This window comes from Camelus ferus, chromosome 12 (assembly GCF_009834535.1).
Source record: "Camelus ferus isolate YT-003-E chromosome 12, BCGSAC_Cfer_1.0, whole genome shotgun sequence".
Lineage (NCBI taxonomy): Eukaryota > Metazoa > Chordata > Mammalia > Artiodactyla > Camelidae > Camelus > Camelus ferus.
Genome location: NC_045707.1, coordinates 9041355 through 9066642, shown reverse-complemented (window position 1 = coordinate 9066642; position 25288 = coordinate 9041355). Strand labels below are relative to the sequence as shown.

The window sequence follows — 25288 nt, the reverse complement described above, 5'->3', positions numbered from 1 at the left end:
CTCTTCTGCATTTGAATATATTTCTACTTAAGAAATTATAGACTGTCTGGTACTTGATATCAAACTTACATGTTTAAATTATTTAACATTTTATAGTTCATAGTTCTATAACTGTAATGATCTGGAAATAGAAAGTAATATAGCTTATTCCCTATACTAGGTGGTGGGAATTGAAGTACATCTATGTTCATCAGTGAAATTGGCCTGTAATTTTCTTTTTTGTATGGTGTCTTTGTCTGGTTTTGGTATTAGGATGATGTTGGCCTTGTAGAATTAGTTCAGCAGCATTACTTCCTCTTCAGTTTTTTGAAATAGTTTGAGAAGGATAGGGGTTAACCCTTCTTTGAATATGTGGTGGAATTCACCTGTGAGGCCATCTGGTCTTGGACTTTTGTTTGTTGGGTTTTTTTAAATTACTAATTTGATTTCATTAATGGTAATTGAGCTATTCATATTTTCTGTTTCTTCTTGATTCAGTCTTAGGAGATTGTACATTTCTAGGAATTTATACATTTCTTCTAGGCTGCCCATTTTATAGGCGTGTAATTGTTCATAGTAATTTCTTAATGATCCTTTGTATTACTATTATTACTTCTCTTCTTTTGTTTCTGGTTTTATTTATTTGGTCCTCTTTGTTTTTTTTCTTGATGAGTCTGACTAAACATTTATGAATGTAAAAAAAAATTTTCCCTTCCAGTTTTATTGAGATATAATTGACATATAGCACTGTTTAAGTTTAAGGTATACTACATACTTATTTGACTTACATCATGAAGTGATTATCACAATAGTTTGAACATCTATTCTCTCATGTAAGTACAAAATTAAAGAAATTTTGAAAAAATTTTTATGATAGAACTCTTAGGATTTCCTCTTTTAACTTTCTGTGTAACATACAGCAGTGTTAATTATATTTATCATGTTGTGCATTATATCCCTAGTATTTCTTTAGAAGTTTGTACCTTTTGACTGCATTCATCCAGTTCTCCCTCCCACCCTCCTGCCTCTCTAGCAACCATAAATCTGGTCTCTTTTTCTATGAGTTTGTTTGGTTTTGAAGTATAATTAATCTATAACACTGTGTTAGTTCCTGTTACACAATGTAGTTATTTGGTATTTCCATACGTTTCAAACTGATGGCCACAGTAAGTCTAGTTATGCTGTGTCACCTTACAAACGTATTACATAGTTGTTAGCTATATTCCCCACACTGTACATTTCATACCTGTGACTCATTTATTTTGCAACTGGAAGTTTGTACCTCTTAATCTCTCCTATTTCTTCCTCCCCTTATCTGCCTCCCCTCTGACAAACACCTGTTTGTTCTGTGTATCTCTAGCTCTGTTTATGTTTTTTATGGTTGTTCATTTGTTTTGTTTCTGTTAGATTCCATATATAATAAGTGAAATCATACAGTATTCATCTTTCTCTGTCTGCCCCATTCACTTAGCATAATACCCTTTACATCCATCTATATTGTTGCAAATGGCAAGATTCCATCCTTTTATGGCTGAGTAATATTCCATTTTGTGTGTGTGTGTGTGTGTGTGTGTGTGTGTGTACATATACATACACAATGGCTATTGTAAATAATGCTGCTATGAATGTAGGGGTACACTTATCTTTTCAAATTAGTGTTTTTGTTTTCTTTGCATAAATACCCAGCAGTCTTATTGCTGGATCATATGTTAGTTCTATTTTTAATTGTATGAGGAATCTCCATCCTGTTCTCCACAGTGGCTGCACTAGTTCACATTCCTACCAACAGTACATGAGGATTTCTCCACATCGTTGGCAGCACTTACTTGTTGTCTTGTTGGTGATAGCCATTCTGGCAGATGTGAGGTGATAGCTCATTATGGTTTTGATTTGCATTTCCCTGACAATTAGTGATGCTGAGCAACTTTTTGTGTGCCTGTTGGCTATCTGTATGTCTTCCTTGGAGAAATGTCTATTCAGATCCCCTGCACATTTAAAAAATTTTTTTTGATACAGAGCTGTAGTGAGTTCTTTGTATATTTTGGATGGTAACCCCTTATTGGATATATTATTTGCAAATATCTCCCATTCAGTAAGCGGCCTTTTCATTTTGTTGATAGTTTCCTTCTCTGTGCAAAAGCTTTTTAGTTTGATCTAGTCGCATTTGTTTATTTTTGCTTTTGTCTTCCTTGTCTGAAGAGACATATCCAAAAATTACGAAGACCAGGGTCAGAGTGTACTGCCTATGCCTATGTTTTCTTCTAGAAGTTTTACAGTTTTAGGTCTTGTATTTTAGTCTTTAATCCATTTTGAATTTATTTTTGTGCTTGATGAGAGAGTAGTCCAGTTTGATTCTTCTGCATGTAGCTGTCCAGTTTTCCCAACACCACTTGTTGAAGAGGCTGTCTTTTCCCCTTGTATATTCTTGCCTCCTTTGTCACAGATTAATTACCCACATAAGTGTGGGTTTATTTCTTGGCTCTGTATCCTGTTCCATTGATCTATGAGTGTTTTTATGCCAGTACTGCACTGTTTTGATTACTGTAGCGTTGTAGTATAGTTTGAACTCAAGAACCATGGTACTGCTCAGTTCTATTCTTTCTCAAGATTGTTTTCACTATTTAGGGTCTTTTGTGTTTCCATTCAAATTTTATAATTATTCTAGTTCTGTGAAAAATGCCTTTGGTATATTAATAGGGATTGCAGTGAATCTGTAGATTGCCACGGGTGGTATGGTCCATTTTAATTCCCGTGTACTTATTACATATCATTGAGTGATTGAATCTCTGTTGTCTTTTAAATACAGAAACACTGATAGAAGAAGAAATAACTTTTCAGTGTGGAAAGAGGTGAAAAAATACGTACCCATACTCAGTTTCCCACAGGAATGGTGGTTTCTATGTGGCAGGGGCTATTACTTTCCACAGATCCCAAGATTGCCAGGTGCTGGGACAGGAGTTGGTTTTTCTGGACGACTAGCATGATCAGCTGGCATCTCGAATCCAGAATGCCTGGTACCAAGGCAGTCTGATTATCCCCCATTTTGTGCCCAATAGGACATCCAGGCCCTGACCATTGCCATGTGTAATGATGTCCCTGGCCTTTTACATTTTCTCCAGTAACGCCAATTCTTCAACTAAAGCCATGTCTGAATCTTCTTCCAAGCCCTTGGCATAACAGGTGGTGGACCCTAAGAGACCCACCTGGCATGTGAAGTCATGAGTACGAGGGAGCCCACATGACCTGACATAAGCCCTGGGAGTGGCCAGAGTAAAGACTGGAGGCAGGTCAATGTGGTCTTTGACGTTAGCTAATCTTGTTTTTGCCTCTTTGAATGGAATTCTTAAGTGAGATAACAGAATTTCAATATGGAAGCTCTGATTTCAAAATGTGTGAGTTCCTGAAGGAAAGGAATTACATCTTGATCATTTTTATAACTATGGCACCTAGCATAGTAGATATTTGTTCAGTGAATATGTGTGATAAATGAGTAAAATGAGAACATTATCTTCATGATATATGTTTGTCCTTTTCCACCTGAAAACTGTGCTATTTCTTCTCCTTCCTGGTGTTGTATACTGAAAAAGAATTATATTTTTTACTCTTCCACACTTCTGGTTTTAGATCACTTAGTAAGACAAATTAATCTTGCTGTAACACATAGGATGAATTAGACAGGGGGAAGGTTAAGGATAAACGAACTGGAAACCAGCACAGTCCTTGGATTTAGTGATAAAGTGAAAGGGGCAAGACTTTTTTCAAGTCCTCTCCCATAAGCCTACATTGGCCTTAGTCCTTGAGAGCGGGGACTCTGTCCTGTTCATTATTATATCTTTAGTTCTTAGCAGATGGCAGCCAGTGAATAAATATTTATTGAATGAGTTAGTTTGAGAGGTAAATAAGAACTATATATAGATATTTGAAAATGATCCCCTTGGAATTTGAAGTTAACAAAGTAAATTTGCTGGAGATCAGCTATCTAGTAAATGGTGGAGCCAGGATTTGAACACTGATTCTTGGAACCTCAACGCTCTATGCCATAGTGCCTTTTCAAAATTAAAATTTGCTCTTATGGTGGGAGAGGGTATAGTTTAAGTGGTAGAGAGCATGCGTAGTAGCATACATGAGGTCTTGGGTTCAATTGCCAGTACCTCCATTAAAATAAATGAAACCTAATTCCATCCCCCCCCCCAAAAAAAAACCTAAAAAAAAAAAAAGAAATCACAAGTGATAAAAAAAAAAACTTGCTCTTATGAGAATTTTCACATGGTTATGTATGATATATTTCAAATTTACAGCTTTACTATTATAGTAAGCTCTAGGAATATAGTGAAAAATAATTTTATTTGTTTAGAGTTGTAATTGATTTCAGGTTTCATTTCCTATTTTAGGAAAATCTAAAACAAATAAAAGAACAAATAGAGGATCATAAAAAACGAATAGAGAAGTTGGAGGAGTATACAAAAACATGCATGTAGGTATATTAAAATTCCTTTTAGTTTTCCTATATCTCAGGGGTCTGGTATATTTGTGGTATATTTATTCATCAGATGAATGCTTCTGCTGTATCATAATATTCTCACTCCTCCATTGTTTTTTTTAATTTCTTTATAGATAATTAAGAATTATACTTAACCACTAATGTTTAACTTTTGAAAATATAAATGTTTAACAGTGGTGAAACTTAAAATTCTGTTTTGGTATTGATATTTTATGATAAAAGTTACGTCATGAAAGCTAGCATGACCTAAGTATTTCTACCACGAAGAATTTCTTTTTAATTGGCTTTTGCTTATTATTAAGCTCTTAATGATTGCTCTGGTTATAGTGATCTATCCTTTATTTTTCAGTATCCAGAAATATGTATCTTTTGAATCAATAAAGAATGATTAGAATCTCTTTTGCCCACGTTTAGTGCTAGGCTTATTTTATAGTATTTTTCATCATTTCAAATTGATGCAGAACTATTCTGTTCCTCTGCAATGCCGGACCAGAGTATATTGTATCTTGTAATTCCTAAATTTTGGTTTTTCCTTTTTGCTATATAATGTATTATTATTATGTAGGAATTGCTTGAAAGAGAAAAAAGAGCAAGAGGAAGCCCTAGTGGATGAAATTGAAAAAACAAAATCAAGAATGTCTGAAGTTAATGAAGAGTTGAATCTTATCAGAAGTGAATTGCAAAATGCTGGAATTGATACCCATGAGGGAAGACGTCAACAAAAGAGAGCAGAGATTCTGGAACACCTTAAAAGACTTTACCCAGATTCTGTGGTAATTAGAAATGACTAGTTAATTGAAATTAAAAGGCTAAACTTTCTTATTTGGAAATGAAAATTTACCATTATTAGGAAGCAGTAGTATTTCAGAAATCTGTAAGTTTTGTGTTTTATTATTTATATTTAAAATACAATAATAAATAACTGGGGTAAAATGTCATGTCTATAGACAGATAATTATTGGAGAGAAACGTTGACATGAACATATTACACAGAAAGTCCAAGTTATGGCCAGTAGTCCCAAAGGACACAAAGGGTGCCATGAAGTAGTCTGGTGCCCTGTGGACTTCTGGCCTCAAACCTCACTTTCTTCATTATTTCAGCTTTTTTAGAAATATATTTTCAGTAGACATTAATGACATACTTTTGAAAAGTATGAATTTTTACTGAAACAATAAATTTTTATTCCCTAAATACGACTGTCCATCCAGTATTACTAGTGTATTTCATTAGTCCAAATATAGCAGTTTTTAACCTGATGGTTGGACTGTTACCTTCACAGAATTATGTCCTTTAGTATTGGGTCTGGCATCTCACTCTCTTATGACCAGCACCAATATACACTGTGTGGTCCTTGTTTTATGATGGCCTGTTTTCAACATTTGACACAGTTAACCACTTCCACTGTTTGAAACACCTGTCGGTTGGCCTAATACCACATTCTGCTGGTTTTCCTCCTACCTCTCTGGCCACTCATCTTCATTTGTAATTTTACAGCATCCTTCTTGACTTTCTGACTCCTAAATGTTTGTCTTGCCTTCTAGATAATGTCGGCGGGGTAAGGCTATGTGCACCTTACTACAACATGCTATAAACCTCAGAGATGGCAACAGTCGAGGATTTTTAAAAAAAAAAGATCAAAGTATAGCATTGCTTGTTCTTCATTCTGAAGAAGGCAAACTGATAAATCAATTAATTCCTGAGAATGCTTACATAGTATCTCTTAATCTAGCAAGAAGCAAACTCATATGTATTTGTTTCTTTTTGTTTAACCAGTGTCTAGTTCAGTACCTGCATGTAGTAGGTGCCTCATATAGTATTATTCAATAAAGAAGGGAATGGATGAATTCTGTTTAATTGCTGTAGCTTTGGAAAATATCTTAGTACCCTGGTATGACTAGTCCTTCCTTATTAATCTTTTATTAAGTGAAGTATGATACACCTAAATGGATATTTCATAATGAAATTTATGTCCATTTGGATGAGACTCTGTTAAATTATGATATTTATAATTTTTATAGAATTAGTCTTTGATCTATGCTGCTTTGTTACATTAGAAAACAATGAATTATATATTCATCACTAATGTATTTGTTTTTCTCTCCTTTTTTGAAACTTGCTAAGTTTGGAAGACTACTTGACCTGTGTCATCCTATTCACAAGAAATACCAGCTAGCTGTTACTAAACTTTTTGGCCGGTACATGGTCGCCATTGTTGTAACTTCTGAAAAGGTAGCAAAAGATTGTATTCGATTTCTGAAGGAGGAAAGAGCTGAACCTGAGACGTTCCTTGCTCTAGATTACCTTGATGTAAGAAATTTATAATCCTTAACGTTTAGTAGTGATAAAATCTTGTCTTTTAAAGCATGTCTTTGTTACCTGAGATTGTGGTAGTGATTAAAAAAAATCATAGCTTGCATGCCAGTTAGTCAGGCATTCAGATGGCTGGTGTTAACGTATTGGCAGGCAAAGAGTACCATCTAGCAGGTACTATCTTTCTTGATTCATATCATCTCTTCCTAATCTAGTTTTGCCATAATTCACCTTGATGATTTTGAGGACATTGCTCCAACAGTGTGCCAGTCTGCCTACTAGGCAGCATTTTATTTTGTTCTGTAGCAAAGTATAGGACATGGCTAAGGCATATTTTCTGTCGGTGAAATGTCAACCCAGGGTCTCGACTGTAAATATGTGGTCCAGTAAATACATGTCAGCTCTTGGTGGAGCAAGCTAAATTTGGGGTCTTGAGGTATGTTTTGAAAGGCCTTAGAATATATAGAGTTTAAATTTCTGAGGCAGGAACTCTGTCATTATCACAACTGATCCTTCAGTGATTTTTTTCACTGCCTATTAAAGAAAATGTTCTACTTGGCTCAGCTTTCAAGTCCTTGAACTGCAGGCAGTGTGTATAGTGGTTAAGATCGCATGCCCTAGAGTTGAACTGACCTGAATTTGAATTTCAGCCTGCCTTTTAATTAGTTCTCACTGATTTGTTCTTAATTTTTCTGAGCTTCAATTTTTTCATCTGTGAAGTGGTGGAGTTAGTCCTTACCTTGCTGGATTATTGCCAGGAATCATTACATGTGGAGTGCCTGGCACATAGGAGGGGCTCAGCAAATGCTAGCTGGGTGCTAATGGTCCGGACTTGCCTTTGATGCTTTCACACTTCTGCTTATACTTTCTCCATACAAAAACTATTTAACCTAATTCACCTACCTGTTAAAATCCTGTTTTACTTATTTCGTGCTTAAGATTTTTTCAAGGCACACTCATTTTTAAAAAATATAATACAGAAGTGTATCAGGTGTAAAGGAAATACCCCTATCTCTTCTCAATGCCCAATTCCTTTATTGTTACTGTTTAAGATTGCTTCCATACATATAAGTTTATATAAATATATGTATATACACACACACACACATATGTATACATACACACACAGGAGTTTTGCTTTGTTTTACTGTTTTTTTTTAGTTATACATAGATGTGTTTTGATCTGTTTTTTTTTAGTTATACATAGATGTGTTTTGATCTCTTTATAGGCCCAACTTAAAAGTCATGTCAAAGAAGATCTGAAAGCTTTCCTGATCATTTAAACCTAAAATGATTTTTTGAGTCCCATATAGTTGTGCTACTCCTTTGGAAGTATATAAATGGGTATTATCTCCCACTAGATTTTATGATTTTGAGTGCATGAAGTGCTTCTCATGCATTGCTTTGTCCCAGCTACTTAGTGACAGAGTTGAATCTGGAAATTATATCTTCTGGCTTTTTATGAACTGTGTTTTTAAAAAAATATTATGCAAGCCAGTTGCAGGATATTGATCTTGTCAAATGTTTATTGTATGTGAGTGCATACTATTAATCATTTGTTGTCACGCTTATGTATGTTTTTTGAAAAAGAATATAGTGAGTATTTGGTTTTTATTTTAATACACTAAGTATTTTTAAACCTTTTAGATCAAGCCAATCAATGAAAGATTAAGGGAGATTAAAGGCTGTAAAATGGTGATTGATGTCATAAAGACTCAGTTTCCTCAGCTGAAGAAAGTTATTCAGTTTGTGTGTGGAAATGGCCTTGTCTGTGAGACTGTGGAAGAAGCAAGGCATATTGCATTCGGTGGACCCGAAAGACGGAAAGTAAGAGGCTTAGATTTCACTTTTGGATAATTTAAAATAGTATTTATAAGACTAACATATTACGCACGCACAAATATTTATATGTGCTTTTATATGTTCTCTTATATAAGGAAAACTAACGTAAAACATAAGAATGCTTATGGCTTCAGTAGTTTTTACAACGTTCAGGTGAATTTTTAAAGAATTAATTTCTATAACACTTCCCAAAATCATAAATCATATTTTGGAAGTTAGATTTATTGTAGTAATAGCCTAAAGCTGTTCTTTTCTTCTGTTCTGTATACAAAAAATGTCCTTGCTGAATCTCAGCTTTTCTTTGTATTTACATATGTAGTACATGTGTTTCTGAATAGCAGGGAAGATTTTAGGTGCTTATTTTACATTCTCGGTTAATTCTGCCATAGCTTAGTGGAGATACTGTCCTTTTAACACATTTGAAGTTATAGAAATAGCAGTAAGTGAAATGGAGTTACTAAATGCTAATCTCTCAAAGGAATAATTTTGGTTTTTAAAATATTGTTTTACTCTCAGTTAAAATAGAGTTTGTATTTAGTTAAGCACTGTCAAATTTCTCAAGTTATCTGACATAGTTTTTTTAAACAACTGTATTTGTGATGAGTATAACACAGTGCCTAAAGGCGTAAACTATGTAGTAAGACCAGTGATGCGACTTAGTAATTAATTGTGTGACATTAGGCAAGTTTTAAAATTTCTAATTTTAGTTTTCCGATCTAAAATTGGGGAAATAATAGTACCTATTTTTTAGAGTTATAGAAGTTATAGGATTAAAATAAGTAATAACATGCAAAATAGTACTTGGCAAATAGGTCTTTAAGAGGAATAGTCATTTTTAAATTTACTAGTCAATTTACACATTTGATCTGGAATGTCCAGAATTGCAAACTAACACAAAACAGGTTATTCTTATGAAAGAGAGGAATTTCCAGTATTAAATATTCCAGTATTAAGTGTATTGACTTGTCTAATATAATTAACTTCTCATGCATTTTAGTACTTCTATCAGTGATAATCTTAATGATAATACCATCACTGTCTTAGTAATCAGTCATTGATTTTTACATACTGAATTTAAGCAGGTGAAATAAGTGAGTTACTAAGGTGTCTTCCTTATTTTGCTGCCTAATTAACATACTAAAATTGATTTTTGTATATTTGTAAAATTGATTTTGTAAAGTTGATTTTTTAAAATTTGTGTGGTCAATTTAAAGAAGTCACATGATGATAAGACTGTACTTAACCCTTCCTTTGTTCAACATATATTTATGGTTTGTATCTTGTTCATAGTAATATGCCTTACCCCTTCACGCTATATTTTGTTCTTATTGTTATTTCAGAATTTTAATCAGCTTTATTTGTCGTATTTTTATCTTAAGTATATTCCAGGGACTTTTATCTTCTTCCCGTTACTATTATTCCACTTTAAAAAATTCTCTGTTTTAGGATGCATAAAACATTTGAATAGATGTCAAATTTTCACAGAAATCATCTGATGTTTTCAATTTGTGCTCTTGGTTTTCCATGGACTTGATATTTTTCCGTTGATTTCATATGTTTTAGGATTTTCTTTATTCAAACACTGAAAATTGCATCACAAAATGATGCTTTGGTTAGTTTGTAAGCTACATACAGTATATATAAACTACATAATATAAATCACAGCAGTTTTGTTGTCAGTAGTTCGGTCGTCAAGATTTTTATGATAACTCAACTTTAAAATATTTTTAAAATTTATGTAACAAAATTGTAAAATCTAGAGTCTCTTTCAATACATGTAATTATTTCATCCATTTTTCTTGAGGAAAGAAACAATTATCTGCTTCCTTGTCCCATAGGCTGGATGGCTATTACTCTAAAACATATAAAGCAAGATCTATTTATGTTTTACCTGTTTAATATGAAGTAGCAAAAAGCAGACCCAGAAAAATGTCATTAACTAGCTGGTAATTTGTGAAAAGATCATTTTTACAAAGATTACACACATTAAACAAGAGAAAATAAAAATGTAGTAGGGTATAGTAAGTTCAAAAAATGGGTACCATCTGGAATAAAATATAGTTAGTTGAATCTAAACTTCGTACTTCATATCAGAATAGATTCTACATGGTTTAGAAATGTAAATGTAAAAAAATGAAACTATAAAGATAATAAGAGAAACCATGGAAAAATTTTTCTTAATGTCAGAGACAGTAAGGCATTTCCAATATGACCAAAAAAAAAAAAAAAAACCCCAAAACTACAAAAGATGGATAAATTCATATAAACATAAAAATTTCTGCATGGCAGAAACCACCATAAGAAAAATCAAAAGATATGTCAAAGCAGGGAAAATATTTGTGACTCAATAAAAACCCAAAATTTCCTACAAACCACTAAGGAAAAGAACAAAAATAAAGTTGAAAATGGACAAAGTACATGAACAAACTTACTTTGATAAAAGGAAATACAATTACTCTTAAAAATGAAAATTCACCCTCACTTAAAGCATGAGAAATTCCCATTAAAACTACACTGAAATACTATTTTCCTCTATCAGATTGATCAACATCAAAAAGTTCGCTAACATTTTATTGGTAAAGAGGCCCCTCCATCACTGCTGTGGGGGTGAGAATTTGTACCAGCTCTGTGAAGGACAGTTCTAGCAGTTGTACTTCTTAGGAACCTCACATACACGTAAACTCACATGCATATGAAATGATATACAAATAAGATTTATTCATTGAATCATTGTTTGTAGCAGGAACAATTGGAAACAATCTGCACAAGACTAGTTGAATAAAATTATAGTGCATTCATACAATGGAACACTATGCAACCTTAAATAAGAATGAATCTCATACAGGTATGAGACATTCTCTGAGATTCAGTTTTTTAAAAAAGTTAATACATAGTCTAATGTGTAGTATGTTTCCATTTGTGTAAGAAATGGGGAAAAGAAATGTATGTGTGTATTTGTTTATGCAAAAATATTTCTGAGAGAATACATAAAAGATTGATAGCACTGATTACTTTTGGAGAGGAAAACGGTGCTGGAGCCAGGGATGCCAGGGAAATTTCTTACTCTACTCTCTTGTATATTTTGAATTTTGAACTATGTGACTATCTTACCCATTCAGAAATAAAATTATAAGTATAAAGTATATTACTTTTCATACCAATGAAACTTTAAAAATATGCATAATCTGCATAACACAGAATTATAGGAATATCCACCTTAGCAGCTTATAACCTGAAACAGTATTTTTGAAACAGTTGGAGTTGATTCAGTGGAATGATGAATTATCCCACAGAACAAAATTTTAATACCAGAGAATTCCTTATTTTTCTAACCCAGAGTTTTCTATAACTCTGGAACTTCTTTGCTACTTAAAAATTCCTCCAGCCCCTGATTTTATATGAGATCCCAACTGTGCCAGCCAAGGTGTTTTTTCAGGAATGTAACCCCAGAGTAGGCATAGGATTACTGCACTGAGCAACTAATGTAAGCTGTAAGTTAAGGAATTTGCAGGCTGGAAGTAGAAATTATAGTCCTTCCAGAATAGGAATTTGTAAATCAAGTGAAACTAGGTTATTTGAGACTAAATTTAGTTTTAGAAGAAATAAATTATTTTAATAAACCTAGAAACTATCACCAAAAAAACTCCTATAATTCTATAAATTGTTGCCCACTGTGTTTTTAGAATTGAAGGAGGTGTATAACATGGTTAAGAACATGGACATAGATGTTTGACCAACTTGGACTTTAGTCCCTATGTATGGCCTTAGGCAAGTTTCTTAATATCTAAGTCCCAGTCTGTAAAGTAGAAATACTTACCTCACAGTGTTGCAAACATAGAATCAGATAGCCTATATGCAGTGTCAGGCAAGTATGTGCAGTGGTAAATGGTGGCAGTGACAGCAGAAGCAGTCAGCCAGGCAGCAGAGTAAAAAGAATCTCGAAAGATTATTGTAGCCCTACTGAAAGACGAGGGGTTGACTTGCCAGAGTATCATGGCTGGGAAGAGAGAGCTGGCATTAGAATTCCATATATATTATGACAGATTCTTACCTCAGAGTTCTTGATACACTTCTCTCCAAGCCAACCCCATGGACTTTTTTCTTTTGTGTTATGTTTGTCTTTTACACATCAGAAATACAAGTTAGTAAATGTTCAGATTTGAAAATAGAACTCAAAAAGGAAAATAAAAACCATCCCTGTCTTGCCCCCTAGAATAGTTGTCAGATAAAACATTTGTACATATATTACAAAGTTACTTGTTTTTTATGTGAAATTCAAATTTAATTGGACAACCTATATTTCTGTTTGCTAAATCTAGCAACCATACCCTAGAAAGATCTAGTGAGTATTATGGTGTATATGCCATATGTTTGATAATCAACTATATCACTCTTAGCCTTTGTAACTATTCGTATATGTATATTTGAGTCTTTACTATGAGATCAAATATATATTAACTTTTCTTCACTTTTTAAAATACAGTATCACTTCTGTGTTTTAATTTTAATCTAGAATTTATTTTGATGTTTGTCATTAGATGCAGGTATTAGCTTTTTCCTCCTAAATGGTTAATTACTTGTCAAAACATCATATATTGAATAATTTTTCTTTTTCCTATTTATCTGATTGAATTCAGTGATTTCTCATAATAGTCTAAATTACTTATACTTTGTTCTTTGTTCACCTTCTATAATTTGTTATCTCTATTTTTTGTAGCTCTTATTTTATATTTACATTCATTATAATAATCTATTATAATTATAAAAGAATCTAATTTCTTTTAAGAAATAGCTAAGATAGACATTGTAAATAAATAAGAAAACTTTTTAGCCCACAGGCACTGTAATATCAGCATATCTAAAACTAAATTCATTTTCTTCTTTCTAAATCTTGATCTATGTTCTGTATTCCGTAACTCAATTCTTGGTACCACTGTTCTAGCCAAATGAAATTCTAGTTTTCCTCAAGGATTTCCTTGTAACCTTTCTAGTTCCCAAGCTTTCCTGATTATACTTCCTAAGTATTTCTCAAATATTTTTCCTTTTCTTTACCCTAGGCGTTATTGGCTTATTTCATACCATCACCTCTGGCTTCGCTTAGACCAACCCATTTTCCAGATGGGTTGCCAAAGTGGTCTATTTAAAGTTCACATCTACCCACTTCTCTCTCCTGTTTGCTCCAACCATTCAGAGCTAACCCCCCGCCTCCCCCCACCACAGGCCCCATCAGTCCTCAGTTGCATTTGATTCTCATTCTTCCTGTGATGACATACAAAGAGCTCCACAATCTGCCCCGTCTACCAGCCTTGCTCCCTCCCTTCCTTCCTTCTTTCTTGTAATACACAATAGCTAGAGCTCTAGGAGTTATCTTGGACTACAGAATGACTTTGAAGATTGTATAAGAGACAGTGACACACACATCACTAGTGACACAGTGTAGATGTAAAGTAAGCTTTATTGAGAACAGCTTAAAAGCAGAGAAGCAGTGGAGCCTGCTTGGTTCCGCAGCTTTCCTTCCAGAGGTGTGATTTGGCCAGGCAGAGACAGCATGAGCTAAAAGCACTCCAGGACTGGGAAGCTTCCTCCATGCCGCTTTACGTTTTTATGGGGAGGTCGGAGGAGTAAACTGAGCTCGTAACAGTCGGCCTCCCAGTGAGGGAAACTGCCTTCCAGACCAGGGCTTGCCTGCAGGAGTTCAGTTTTCCTGCCATTGCTGCAGGTATCCGGTAGATATCTAGGGTTCTTCCAAAGTTCAGACCTGATGAGAAGACTCATTGCTAAGCCCTCAGTTGAGAGGGAGGGGAGCCCCCAAGGCCTTCCAGAAAGTACAAGGCCTGTCTCCCGTGAGGAGTAATCCCAGTGCTGGGATGGCAGAGTGGTGCGGTCGGAGGGGTCTGGTTTTTTGTTTACTATGCGACCTCCATACAGACTCTAATCACAAGAGAGAGATACATTTTCTGTTAAATATAATTAATCTAATTCTAACTAGTACCTCTAATAAGAACACTGAAAGCTGTCATCTCCTCAGGAAGTCTTTTGTGGACCTCCTGGGCTGGGTTGGAACACCCCAGCTTTATGCTTCCAGATTATTCTGAGTGTGTTTCTGTTGTCTCATCACCTTACGCTGTAATGGTATGTTAATATGTTGCTTTTCACTATTAGCATGACTCCCTAAGGATCAGTACCATATTTCTGCGCCTTTGGTCACTCCAGTCCCCAGTATAGAATGTCTCAAACACAGGGAATGTTTGTCTGAAAGTAGAGATGAATGAGACTCCTGTTTGTTGGCTTTCTTTTTATTAGCTCGTTACATGGTCATAGTCCTCCTCAGTCAGTCTCCTCTGTTTTGACCACTTAATTACAGACATTTGTAAAACATGAAGTATTTTCATTTATTCCATAAAGCATATATGGTTACTCACAGGACTATAAACTTCAAGCTGTTTTATATTTTTGATTCCATTTAAATTTTTTTATTGGTCCCAGTTTCATATTCATTTTAGAACATAATAGTTTTGGTATCCTAAAGTTACTAAGGTTGTTTTCATAATATATCATTGACATGTGATGTCAGATTCTTCAAAATACAGTATTACGTGATGCAAACTGTGTGATATTAAATACAGATATTATTGGGTTTTGCTTCTCAATATTGAATATGTTTGAAACTAATACACAGTTTTATTTTGAACCTTTTTAATTGCTGCTAATTTGTTGCCTGGAATTGCTTTGGGCCTTAGCAAAACAGGATTTTGCATTTGAATTTGTTGGTTGGCTAGTATCCCTCATAAGCTAATTATTTTATTAGTAGAGTTCAGTAAGTGGTTTTTCTCACCTATAAATTCTCAGCTGTAAAAATTGCCATATTATATTCTGGTTTTATCTTCCTTATGTGCATTTTTCCAAGGTAAAATATTTTTTAATTTTACAGACAGTAGCTCTTGATGGAACATTATTTTTAAAATCTGGGGTGATCTCTGGAGGGTCAAGTGACTTAAAATACAAGGCTAGATGCTGGGATGAGAAAGAGTTAAAGAATTTAAGAGACAGAAGAACCCAGCTAATCCAAGAATTAAAGGTAAATCCATGTTGTAAAAATTGTAGAATACTAAATAGATTAATTGTGTTCTTAAGCTAATTTCTTGGATAATAAAAGTACCATGCCTATAGTTTCAAAAAAATTCAAATTATTCAGAATGGAATAAAGTAAATGAAAATCTTTCCCTTACCCATGCTTACATCTCAGTGGTACTTGCTAAACAGTTTGATGCATAGCCTTCAGAAATTTTCTCTCTACATACAAATACCTATGTATTACTTTTCTGATTAGTTTCATTAGACTTTTGCTGTGGATAGTGTTTCCAATAAGCCTTGTCATTTAATATCATAACATGGACTTGTTTTCATGTTAACATATAAGAAACCACTTTATTTTTAATGAACCCTGCCCAGTATTTCATTATATAGCTTTTGTTTATTTAACCAGTTTCTAATGATGGACATTCTGTTTTTTGCCGTTATAAACAATGCAGCGTTGCACATTCTTTAGACAGGGAGAATGACACAGTGGCTAAGAGTGTAAATCTTATAGCCACACTGCCTGCATTTGAATCCTGACTTTGCCAGCAGTATGAACTTGGGCAAGTTACCCAACCCCTTTGTACCTTAGTTTCCCATCTGTAAAATGGGGATAATAAAGGAATTTCCTTTTAGAGCTATTTTAAAGATTAAATCAGATATTCCAGATAAAATACTTAAAACAATGCCTGCCAAAAATGTAAGCACTATAGAAATGTTTGTTGTTACCATATCTTTACATGTACCTCTATGATGATTTATGCGTGGAATTTCTAGATCTAAGCATATGTGTATTTAAAATGTTGATATTGCTAAATTCCCATCAAAAGGAAATCTGTAGTAGAATGTGTATGTCTCTAGATTGCAGCACTAAATATTAGCAAATATTTTAATCTTTGCCAGTCTGGTTTAAAAAAAGTAATCCAATTGTTTGAATATGCATTTCTTAAATTATTACTGAGGTTGAGCATTTACTCATGTCTTCATTGGTTCTTTGTAACTTTTTCTTCTGTGAACTTCTTATTTATTTCCTGTGCACATTTTTCTTTTAGATTTTAGGTTGTTATTTTATTAACTACTTCAAGAATTATTTGTACATAAGTAAATAAGTGCTTAGTCATATATGTTGTAAGTATATTCTCTACTGGACTTTTTGTTGGCTATATTGAAGTATAATTTGTATACAGTAATAGTCAACAATTTTAAATGTATAATTCAATAAGTTTGGTAAATGTATGTAGTCATGTAACCACCACCAAAATCGTGATATAGAACATTTCCATAACCCCCCCAAATTCCTTTGTGCCCCTTTGTAGTCAGTCCACTCCCCTGGACCTTCTGGACCCTTGCAGCCCAATTGACTTTCTATCATTATAGCTTTTTCTCATTTAGAATTTCACATAAGTGGAATCATACAGCAAGTAGTCTTTAGTGTTACGCTTTCTTCATTTAGCTTGATGCTTTTGGAATTCATGTTGTTGTGTGCATCAAAAGTTCATTCCTTTTTACTGCTCAGTATCTATTTGACATTTGACTTCATTTTGACAGTATGTGTTTTTAAACTTTTCTTTATATAGCCAAATGTATTAATCTTTTATAACTTCTGGATTTTAATGCCATGTTCAGAAAGACTTTATTCTTCCTTAAAATGACAAAAGAAATTCAATAATGCTTCCTTCCAAAGTATTATTTGTTGACTATTGTAATCCCCCACACTTTCTTGAAATGTCAACTTTAACAGATACTAAATCAGTAGAATGCTTTTAGATTATTTATTTATTTTTCCTATTTAGCTTTCTTCTTTTTTGTATACAAATGACCAGTTTTTGATTCAAGGAGATATTCTGGCAAGGTTACTCAACTAATTTTAATCTTTTTCTGTAAGCATAAGACTGCATATTATGTTTTGATCTAAGGTGTATAAATATTCAGCTTTTAAAGGTTTTACAAATTTAGCCCTAGGCACAGAGAAAGTTGTAGGAAGGTAACAACTTGAAATGAATTAGTATCCTATTTATACAAATCTCCTACCTGTGTGTCTCACCTGAACCTAGTGGAGAGCTGGGTGTGAATGATGCCTTGGATTCTGGGGGAGGCCACCAGGAAAAGCTGATGCAGAACTTCTGTTGTGATCTTTGAAGAGTACTGGGGGAAGAATCAGGACATAGGGGAACCCTAGGGAGAGGTTAAATATATGTCCCATGTGAATTTGCTTAGTCTTCTTGAATCCCATGAAGCTAAACGTTAGTAGGTTGTGGCCTCCCTGTTCCTGAGTTTGGGAGAGGCCAGGGAGACCAGAGAGATATCTTTCCCTGTACCTCAGATTTGGGCACTGACAGTCTTCTGTTGTTAATTGCTGGCCTCTGGGTGTAGAGCATATTTGTAGGGCAGCTGCCATTTAGGGTACGTTAATACCCAGACCTGATCCTCAGGAGGCAAAGAAATACATAAATGCGTTTGAGTTGTTCTGGGAGCCAGTCAGCCCTTGAACAAAAACAGTAAAGGAGCATTAAGGAGATGCAGTATAGTGTTGGCCCTTCCCATATCACCCCCCAACACACACACACAAGACTTTCTGGCATGAAAAAACATTTCTAAACTATAGAATGCAATAGATAGATTGAAGGATAGGGTTGCCATATTGAGACCCAAACTGATAACCTGGAAGATCAAATGGAATTGCATCTCAGTGAGGGGGGAAAATTACAAAGATAAAGATATCATGAAAATAATAGAGACTTGGTAGACAGACTCAGGAGAGTTGGTGTGAGAATAATAAAAGTTTCAGAAGGAGGAAAAGAAACACAGAAGAGAGGAAATAATTAAACAAAACAGAAGAAAATGTCTAACCTGAGGATCCTTAATTTGCCAATTGAAAGGACACACACAGTTCCCTTGTAGGCTTAATGAGAAAAGTCACACAGTAACACAGATCTAGGTGTGATTCCTGAACTTCTAGGATTCCCCTCCTTTAAAAAATACCCCTTATCAACCTTGTATCAACTACAGAACTAGGTAAGACTGGAATAAGGGCTGCAGACAACTGAGGGAAAGTACTGTATTACATCATTCACCTCTTAGGGATCTGCAGATAAGCAAATTCAGAGAGAATGTCATCCACATACTCCACGTGACAAAAATACTAGAGAAGGTACTCTGAGCAACACATGGATTAGATCAGACCTAATAATAATAAGTGAATAGTGCTAAACTAACTCAGCAAAACTTAGGACCTGGAGATGAAGAAAGAAGTAAATATATTCCAAAGGTCTCATCTCTAAGGAGAAGAGGAAGAATATTCTAAAAATTGTATGTTGGTGAGTGGGGAGACATGGAGTGTTTAAAAGTACACTAAATTAGCACAGGAACAAATAGCAAAAATAATGCATGAATCGAATGAAAGATAAAAAGAAGAAATAAAATTTTTGTTTATCAGTCATTACAGTAAACATGAGTGGATTTAAGTGTCTCATTAAAAGACCAAGACCGTCATAGGTTAAAAAGCAAAATTCAGCTAAATGGCATTTATAAGAAATTGTCTTAAAAATGAATATTGAAAATTATAGAACGAGCACTTGGCAAATGCAAACGAAAAAGAACAAGTGACTATACCAGACAATGTGAACTTTGAGGTTAAAAATCCTCACTTATAGTAAGCTTTCAATAAATATTTACTGAACAAATTGAATAAAGAAGGATATTATGTATTAAAAAACAAGATCTCCATTTTTAGCCCTCTTTGAAGCACATAACACCTAAATATTTAAAGCAAGAAAACTTAATAAAAATGAAACTAGAGTGAAACATTTCACTATATGTACTTCTTAAAAAATTGGGCAAATCTAGTAGACAGAAACAATGTAGAGGAATTTGTAATATAATCAATAAGATTAAATGCAGATTCTGTTTCTACCACTTCATAGCAGTGTGACTGAATAACTTACATAAATGCTTTTATACTTTAATTTTATTATCAATAGAATGGGGATAATAATAGTACCTATTTCATAGCATTGTTAAGAGAATTAAGTTAATGTCTACTTTATAAAACAATGATAAATGCTCAATAGATGGGAGATTATTTAAAATATCCATAAAACACTTATTGAAAACTGATCAAATGCTTATCCACAGTGGAAACCTCAGTAGTTTTTTTAAAGCAGAGATTTTTATAGGTCACCTTGATCATAATTTAATGAAATATAAATAGTGACAAAAAAACCTGTCTACTTAGAAATTAAGAAATGTACTTGTAGATAGTTTTGGGATCAAAGATGTAATCAAGGAAAATTACAAGATGTCTCAAAAGTAATGAATAGAAAGTCTTTGAGACACAGTGAGCTACATCAAGAGGAAAATATCTTCATTATTAAAGAAGAGAGATGAACTAGAATGGAATTTATTACTTTAAGAAATTAGAACAACCACAAAATAAACAAGTAAAACTATAACAGAATTTTTTTTAAGCTGCAGTTAATCAAATAGAAAACTCCAAATAGAAAAGGGAAAAATGAATCTAAAAGCTGGTTCTTTTGAAAGACTAATAAAATAAACTCTTTACAACTCTAATGAAGGAGAGAAAAGCTAGAAGCAAACATACACATCAGGAATGAGAAAATTAAAATAATTTTGAGAAAATCTTAACAGGCACGTAACTATATTGAAATGAAGCAGAGGCAGGCAGCGGTGTAGTTGGCTGGCCCAGTCCCCACCCACAGCCTCTTCCTTCCTTGCCTGTTTCTATTAAAGAATCATAGAAATCTAGAACAACTTGATTTCCCAAGTTCCCTTGTAGCTAGCGGTGGCCATGTGACAGTTTTAGAGGTATAGGTAGAAATGTTGGTATTATAATTTGCGTTTTTTTCTTCCTGAGTGGAATACAGTCAGGAGGGCTGGAGACAGAGCAGTAGTTTTGTACAAAGAGACAGGAAGCTTGAGTATAAAAACCATCGTGTTAAGAAGCTGAAAGGTGCCATTGTTGAGGAACTGCATCACTCTAGACTGCTCTTGTGTGAGAAAAATAAACACATTTTTTTAAGCCACTGTTAGTTGAATGATTTCCCATTGAAAACAACTATAGTAATGTAAAATAGTGCAGCAACTGTGGAAAACAGTGTGGTGGCTACTCAAGAAATTAAACAGAATTATCATATGATCCAGCAATTCTACTTCTGGGTATATACCCCAAGGAATTGAAAGCAGGATCTGCAAGAATACTCATAGCAGCATTATTAACAATAGCCAAAAAGTAGAAGCCACCCAAGTATTCATTAGTGGATGAATGGATAAACAGAATTTTGTCTATACATACAATGGAATATTATTTAGCCTTAAAAAGGGAGGAAGTTCTAACACACGGACAAAAATGGATGAACCTTGAAGCTATTATGCTCCATGAAATAAGACAGTCACTGAAGACATACTGTATATTCTACTTATGTGAGGTCCCAAGAGTATTCAAATTCATAGAGACAGAAGAGAAGGATGGTTGCCAGGCTCTGGGGGAATCAGAGAATGGGGAGTTATTTCATGGGTATAGTTTCAGTTTTGGAAGAGGGAAAGAGTTCTGGAAGTTGGTTGCACAACAGTGTGAATGTACTTAACACTATTGAACTGTACCCTTAAATTGTAAAGGTGGTAAATTTTACTTTATGTGTATTTTGTCACAGTTAAAAAAGAAAAAGACGAACCAGATGGGTTTACAGTTCATTTCTAATATAATTCTAGTGTTGGGATAGCCATTCTAGATCATAGAAAAAGGTAGAAACCTTCTTAGTTTATTTTATAAAGGTAGTATAACTTTAATATCAAATATTATAAAAATACTACAAATATAAAACTAAGTACTGACTTCCTTTGTGAGCATAAATGTGTAATTTCTAAATTAAGTATCAGTATAGAGAATTCAGCAGTGTAGCAAAAAAAAAAAAAATACGTCTGCTGAGTAGGATTTGTTCCAAGAATATATGGGTGTTTCAGTATTAAGTGATCAGTCAACATAGCCCATGACATTAACAAATTACAGGCAGGAGACAATAGCATGATCATATGTAGAAAGGCATTTGAGAAAGTTCAGCTGCTGGTTCTAAAGTTCTGAGTAAAAGAGTAATTGGTGGAAATTACTTAAGTAAAATAAAATATAGCTGTTACCCAAAACTGACTGAAATAACTGCTTAAATGGTGAAGCATTAAAATTTAACTATTTTAATTAAAATCAGGAAGTAGGACAGATACCCGCTGTTGCCGATATTTAACATGGTCTTGGAAGTTGTATTGAATACAGTAGGCACAAAACGAGATAATTTGTATATGTTTTCAAAAAGAAAAAGTAGCTTTAGGCTGATAAGACTGTAGTTTAAAAACTACTAGATTTAATAAGATAATGAGAAGGATACATCAATAAAACTCTAGTTTTTCTCTACTATCAAAAAGCATCTAAAAAGGGAAAGTATAGGGATAAGTATAAAGGCACAGTAATTATTTCTGAATGATAAAACAACAACTGAAAGAAAAGACATGATATTCTTGGGTTAGAAGTCCTCCAATTAATGTAACTGAATGCAAATTTAATTAAAATACTACCAAGGATTTAAAAAAAAATGATCCTCTAATTCCTACAAGTGAAGAGTTTCCTGAGACTAGTAAAAACAAAACAAAAAAAAAGTGATAAAGAGAGTGAGTTAGAACTTCTCTAGCCAGCATATAGAATACTATGAAAAGCCACTGTAACCAAGCTGATGTAGTATTGGCATTAATCTATGAAAAAGAATAGGAATTTCAGAAATAGGCCCAGTATATTTGACAATATACAACTAATACGTTGTTTTAGTTTGGTGGGAAAAGGATAGATTATTTAGTAAATGGTATTAGCACATCTAGGGAGAAGTAACTCTGTGCCCCATATAATTGCATACAAATAAATTCCAGGTGGGTTAAATTTTGAAATAAAAAAATTTTTAAATGAGGATAAAAGCCATTGTATAATTTTTTTAAAAAAGGTTTAAAATGAAAACTGTAGATCCTGTACTACCAAAGAACTCTATACACTGACATGAAAAAGACATGATAGAAACATCTGGGCAAAGGGTAGGATTAGCCTAGTTCACTGAATGAAGAAATCCATATGGCTAGTAAACAAAAAAAAGTGTCAATATAGAATATAAAACTTAGGGGAACACAAATTAAGATTATTTCATATCTATAAGTAAGATGGGAAAAATATGTATGCTGGTGGAGTTGTACAGAAACACACAGTCATTTATAGAAACGTGAATTGTTTTAGCCTTTGGGAAAGCAGTTGGTACCAACTAGCATAATAAAAAACATGAATACCTTTGATCTATTGATCTCACCCTGGAGCATCTATGGCATGGGAATAAAAACACAAATACTTAAGGGTATACAAACAAGTACGTTATTACGATTACTGTAGAGGCAAAAGCCTGGAAGGAAGCACAGTGAATGCCCATCATTGAGAGAAGAGTTGAATAATTTTGGTATAGTCACACTGTGGAATAATATGCAATCACTAAAAGAATGAATTTAGAGTTTTATCAGTTGACTTTTGTGAGTAACTGAATGAGAAAAGCAGGAGACAGAAAAGCATGTTTAACATGATTCTAAATTTGCAAAACAAGACTGAAAAACAACATATATGGGCGAATATGTGTACATATGTTTTCATATAAGGACTTGGCAGTAAAAATACAGAACGTGTACTAGGGAGTTAATTTGGTTGAGTCATAGGGTAGGTGAAGGGAGAAGGAAATGGACGAGGCAAGACGAGGATATGTGCAGAGCAAGGCAACACGTATCATGTGGTCTCCTCTATGCCACGTGTGTGCCTTGGGTGGAACAGGCACTCCCCACTCCTCATTTTCTTGCCTGGTTCCTGTTAGGGAGTTAGTTTTTTGAGGATGCTGCATGGCGTCTTAGTTACCCCAGATGGCTTCTGTACTTAATTGCCCAATGTTTTTTCAGAAGAAGGGAAGATGGAGTGTGGGTGTGGTTATATGTAAAAATCAGTGAGCTAGAATGTATGAAAGCACTCTGAAAAGTGAAGGTTTTTCCATTATAAAGTGTTATCATATTTCCCTTCCTTTTTAGAATTTAATGAAGGCACTTCGCAAGGAAGCCGACTTGAAACAATTACGGACTCTAGTACAAGGGACTCAGACGCGACTCAAGTATTCTCAGAGCGAACTGGAAATAATCAAAAAGAAGCGCCTGGCCGCTTTCTTCCGGGTAACACAGGCTTGCGTAAAATCTGATGGAGATTGGAACTGGGACGTAGAATTTCAGGGATTACCTGTATATAGCACCGTGTGATTTTTACACTTTTTCCCGTGATTGAGGTGATATTACAGTCCTTTAGGTTACTTTATTTTCCTGGTTGTTAATGTTGTTATCCAGTTGTACCTGCCCCGTTTACCTTATCTCATGGATTCCCTTTTTATTCTGAAAGATAACTGTCATGTGTTTGGCTTCACGATATAAAGCCAAAATAGCCGTACTAAAAAGACTTTTTTTTTCTCTTTTGTAATCAGGAACAATCTCAGCTACAAAGTGAACTGCTGAATATAGAGTCTCAATGTACTATGTTGAGTGAAGGAATCAAAGAACGGCAAAAAAGAATTGAAGAATTTCAAGGAAAGATAGATAAGGTTTTGAATGATACATTTATTACTAAATGGCATGTAGAATATAGTTCTAGACCAGACACCAGATTAAGGACTTCTTCAAAATGTGCTAAAGCAAAGTCTGTTAAGTGCTAAGTTTGTTTATATATATATATATATATATATATATATATATATTTTATTGAAGCATAGTCAGTTTACAGTGTTCTGTCAAGTTCTGGTGTACAGCACATTGCTGATAAGTGCTAAGTTTTATTGGTTTGCCAAATTCATTTCCTTGTGTTTGTTGAGAACTGCTATTGCCCATCTCGAGAGACAGTGACTAGGGCATAGTTCACTCTCTTCTGCTCTCCAGCCTCTCCTCGTCCATTGTACAAATTTCAGCCGCTTTCTTTCTCTCACTGCCCTTAACACCGGGAAGGAAAGAACTTTGCCATTTGTGTCATCTTTTAAGGTTGTGTGTTCACTCAGTGATTTTTTTTCTTGAACATTTATTACATGCTGGGCACAGCTGCTTGGATCTGGGGCAACAGATTTGATCTTCTAGCCTCTGCTTATTAAGTGACAGGAATTTTGTGGTTTAATTCATTCCACTGTTATTTATCTCTAATCCTTAAAAAGTTGTTTGTCACACCATCACTCAGTAACTTCCACCCATTCCTGTTAGTTCTGCCTTTTACCATATAATTTGAAACCATGCTTATGTTGCTCCTTAATTGTCTCTTTTCCAGATTAAACACCCCTAATTCCTTATTTATTTACATTTACCATGGATTTAAGACCAGTTCTAGTAACCAGCTGCTGGATACACTATTGTTTGTCAATGCCTAGAAGAAAAAATAATGTAAAAATATTGTATGACCAGTACAGAGTACCATGGGACTCTAAACACCCAACTATAACTTTCCATGGTTTGGATTATCTGCTTATATAAATTAT

General features: G+C 34.1%; 1 protein-coding gene across 2 annotated transcripts in view; it reads left to right on the top strand.

Moving 5' to 3' along the window:
- SMC1B (structural maintenance of chromosomes 1B) overlaps positions 1-25288 on the top strand; it is a 71755-nt gene that overhangs the window by 21586 nt on the left and 24881 nt on the right. For both annotated transcript variants that reach the window (XM_032492423.1, XM_006176656.3), the window contains exons 8-14: positions 4371-4453; positions 5046-5253; positions 6603-6788; positions 8439-8618; positions 15565-15711; positions 23817-23954; positions 24257-24373. In XM_032492423.1, the coding sequence (XP_032348314.1) occupies positions 4371-4453; positions 5046-5253; positions 6603-6788; positions 8439-8618; positions 15565-15711; positions 23817-23954; positions 24257-24373 (1059 nt within the window). The remainder of the gene's footprint in view (positions 1-4370; positions 4454-5045; positions 5254-6602; positions 6789-8438; positions 8619-15564; positions 15712-23816; positions 23955-24256; positions 24374-25288) is intronic.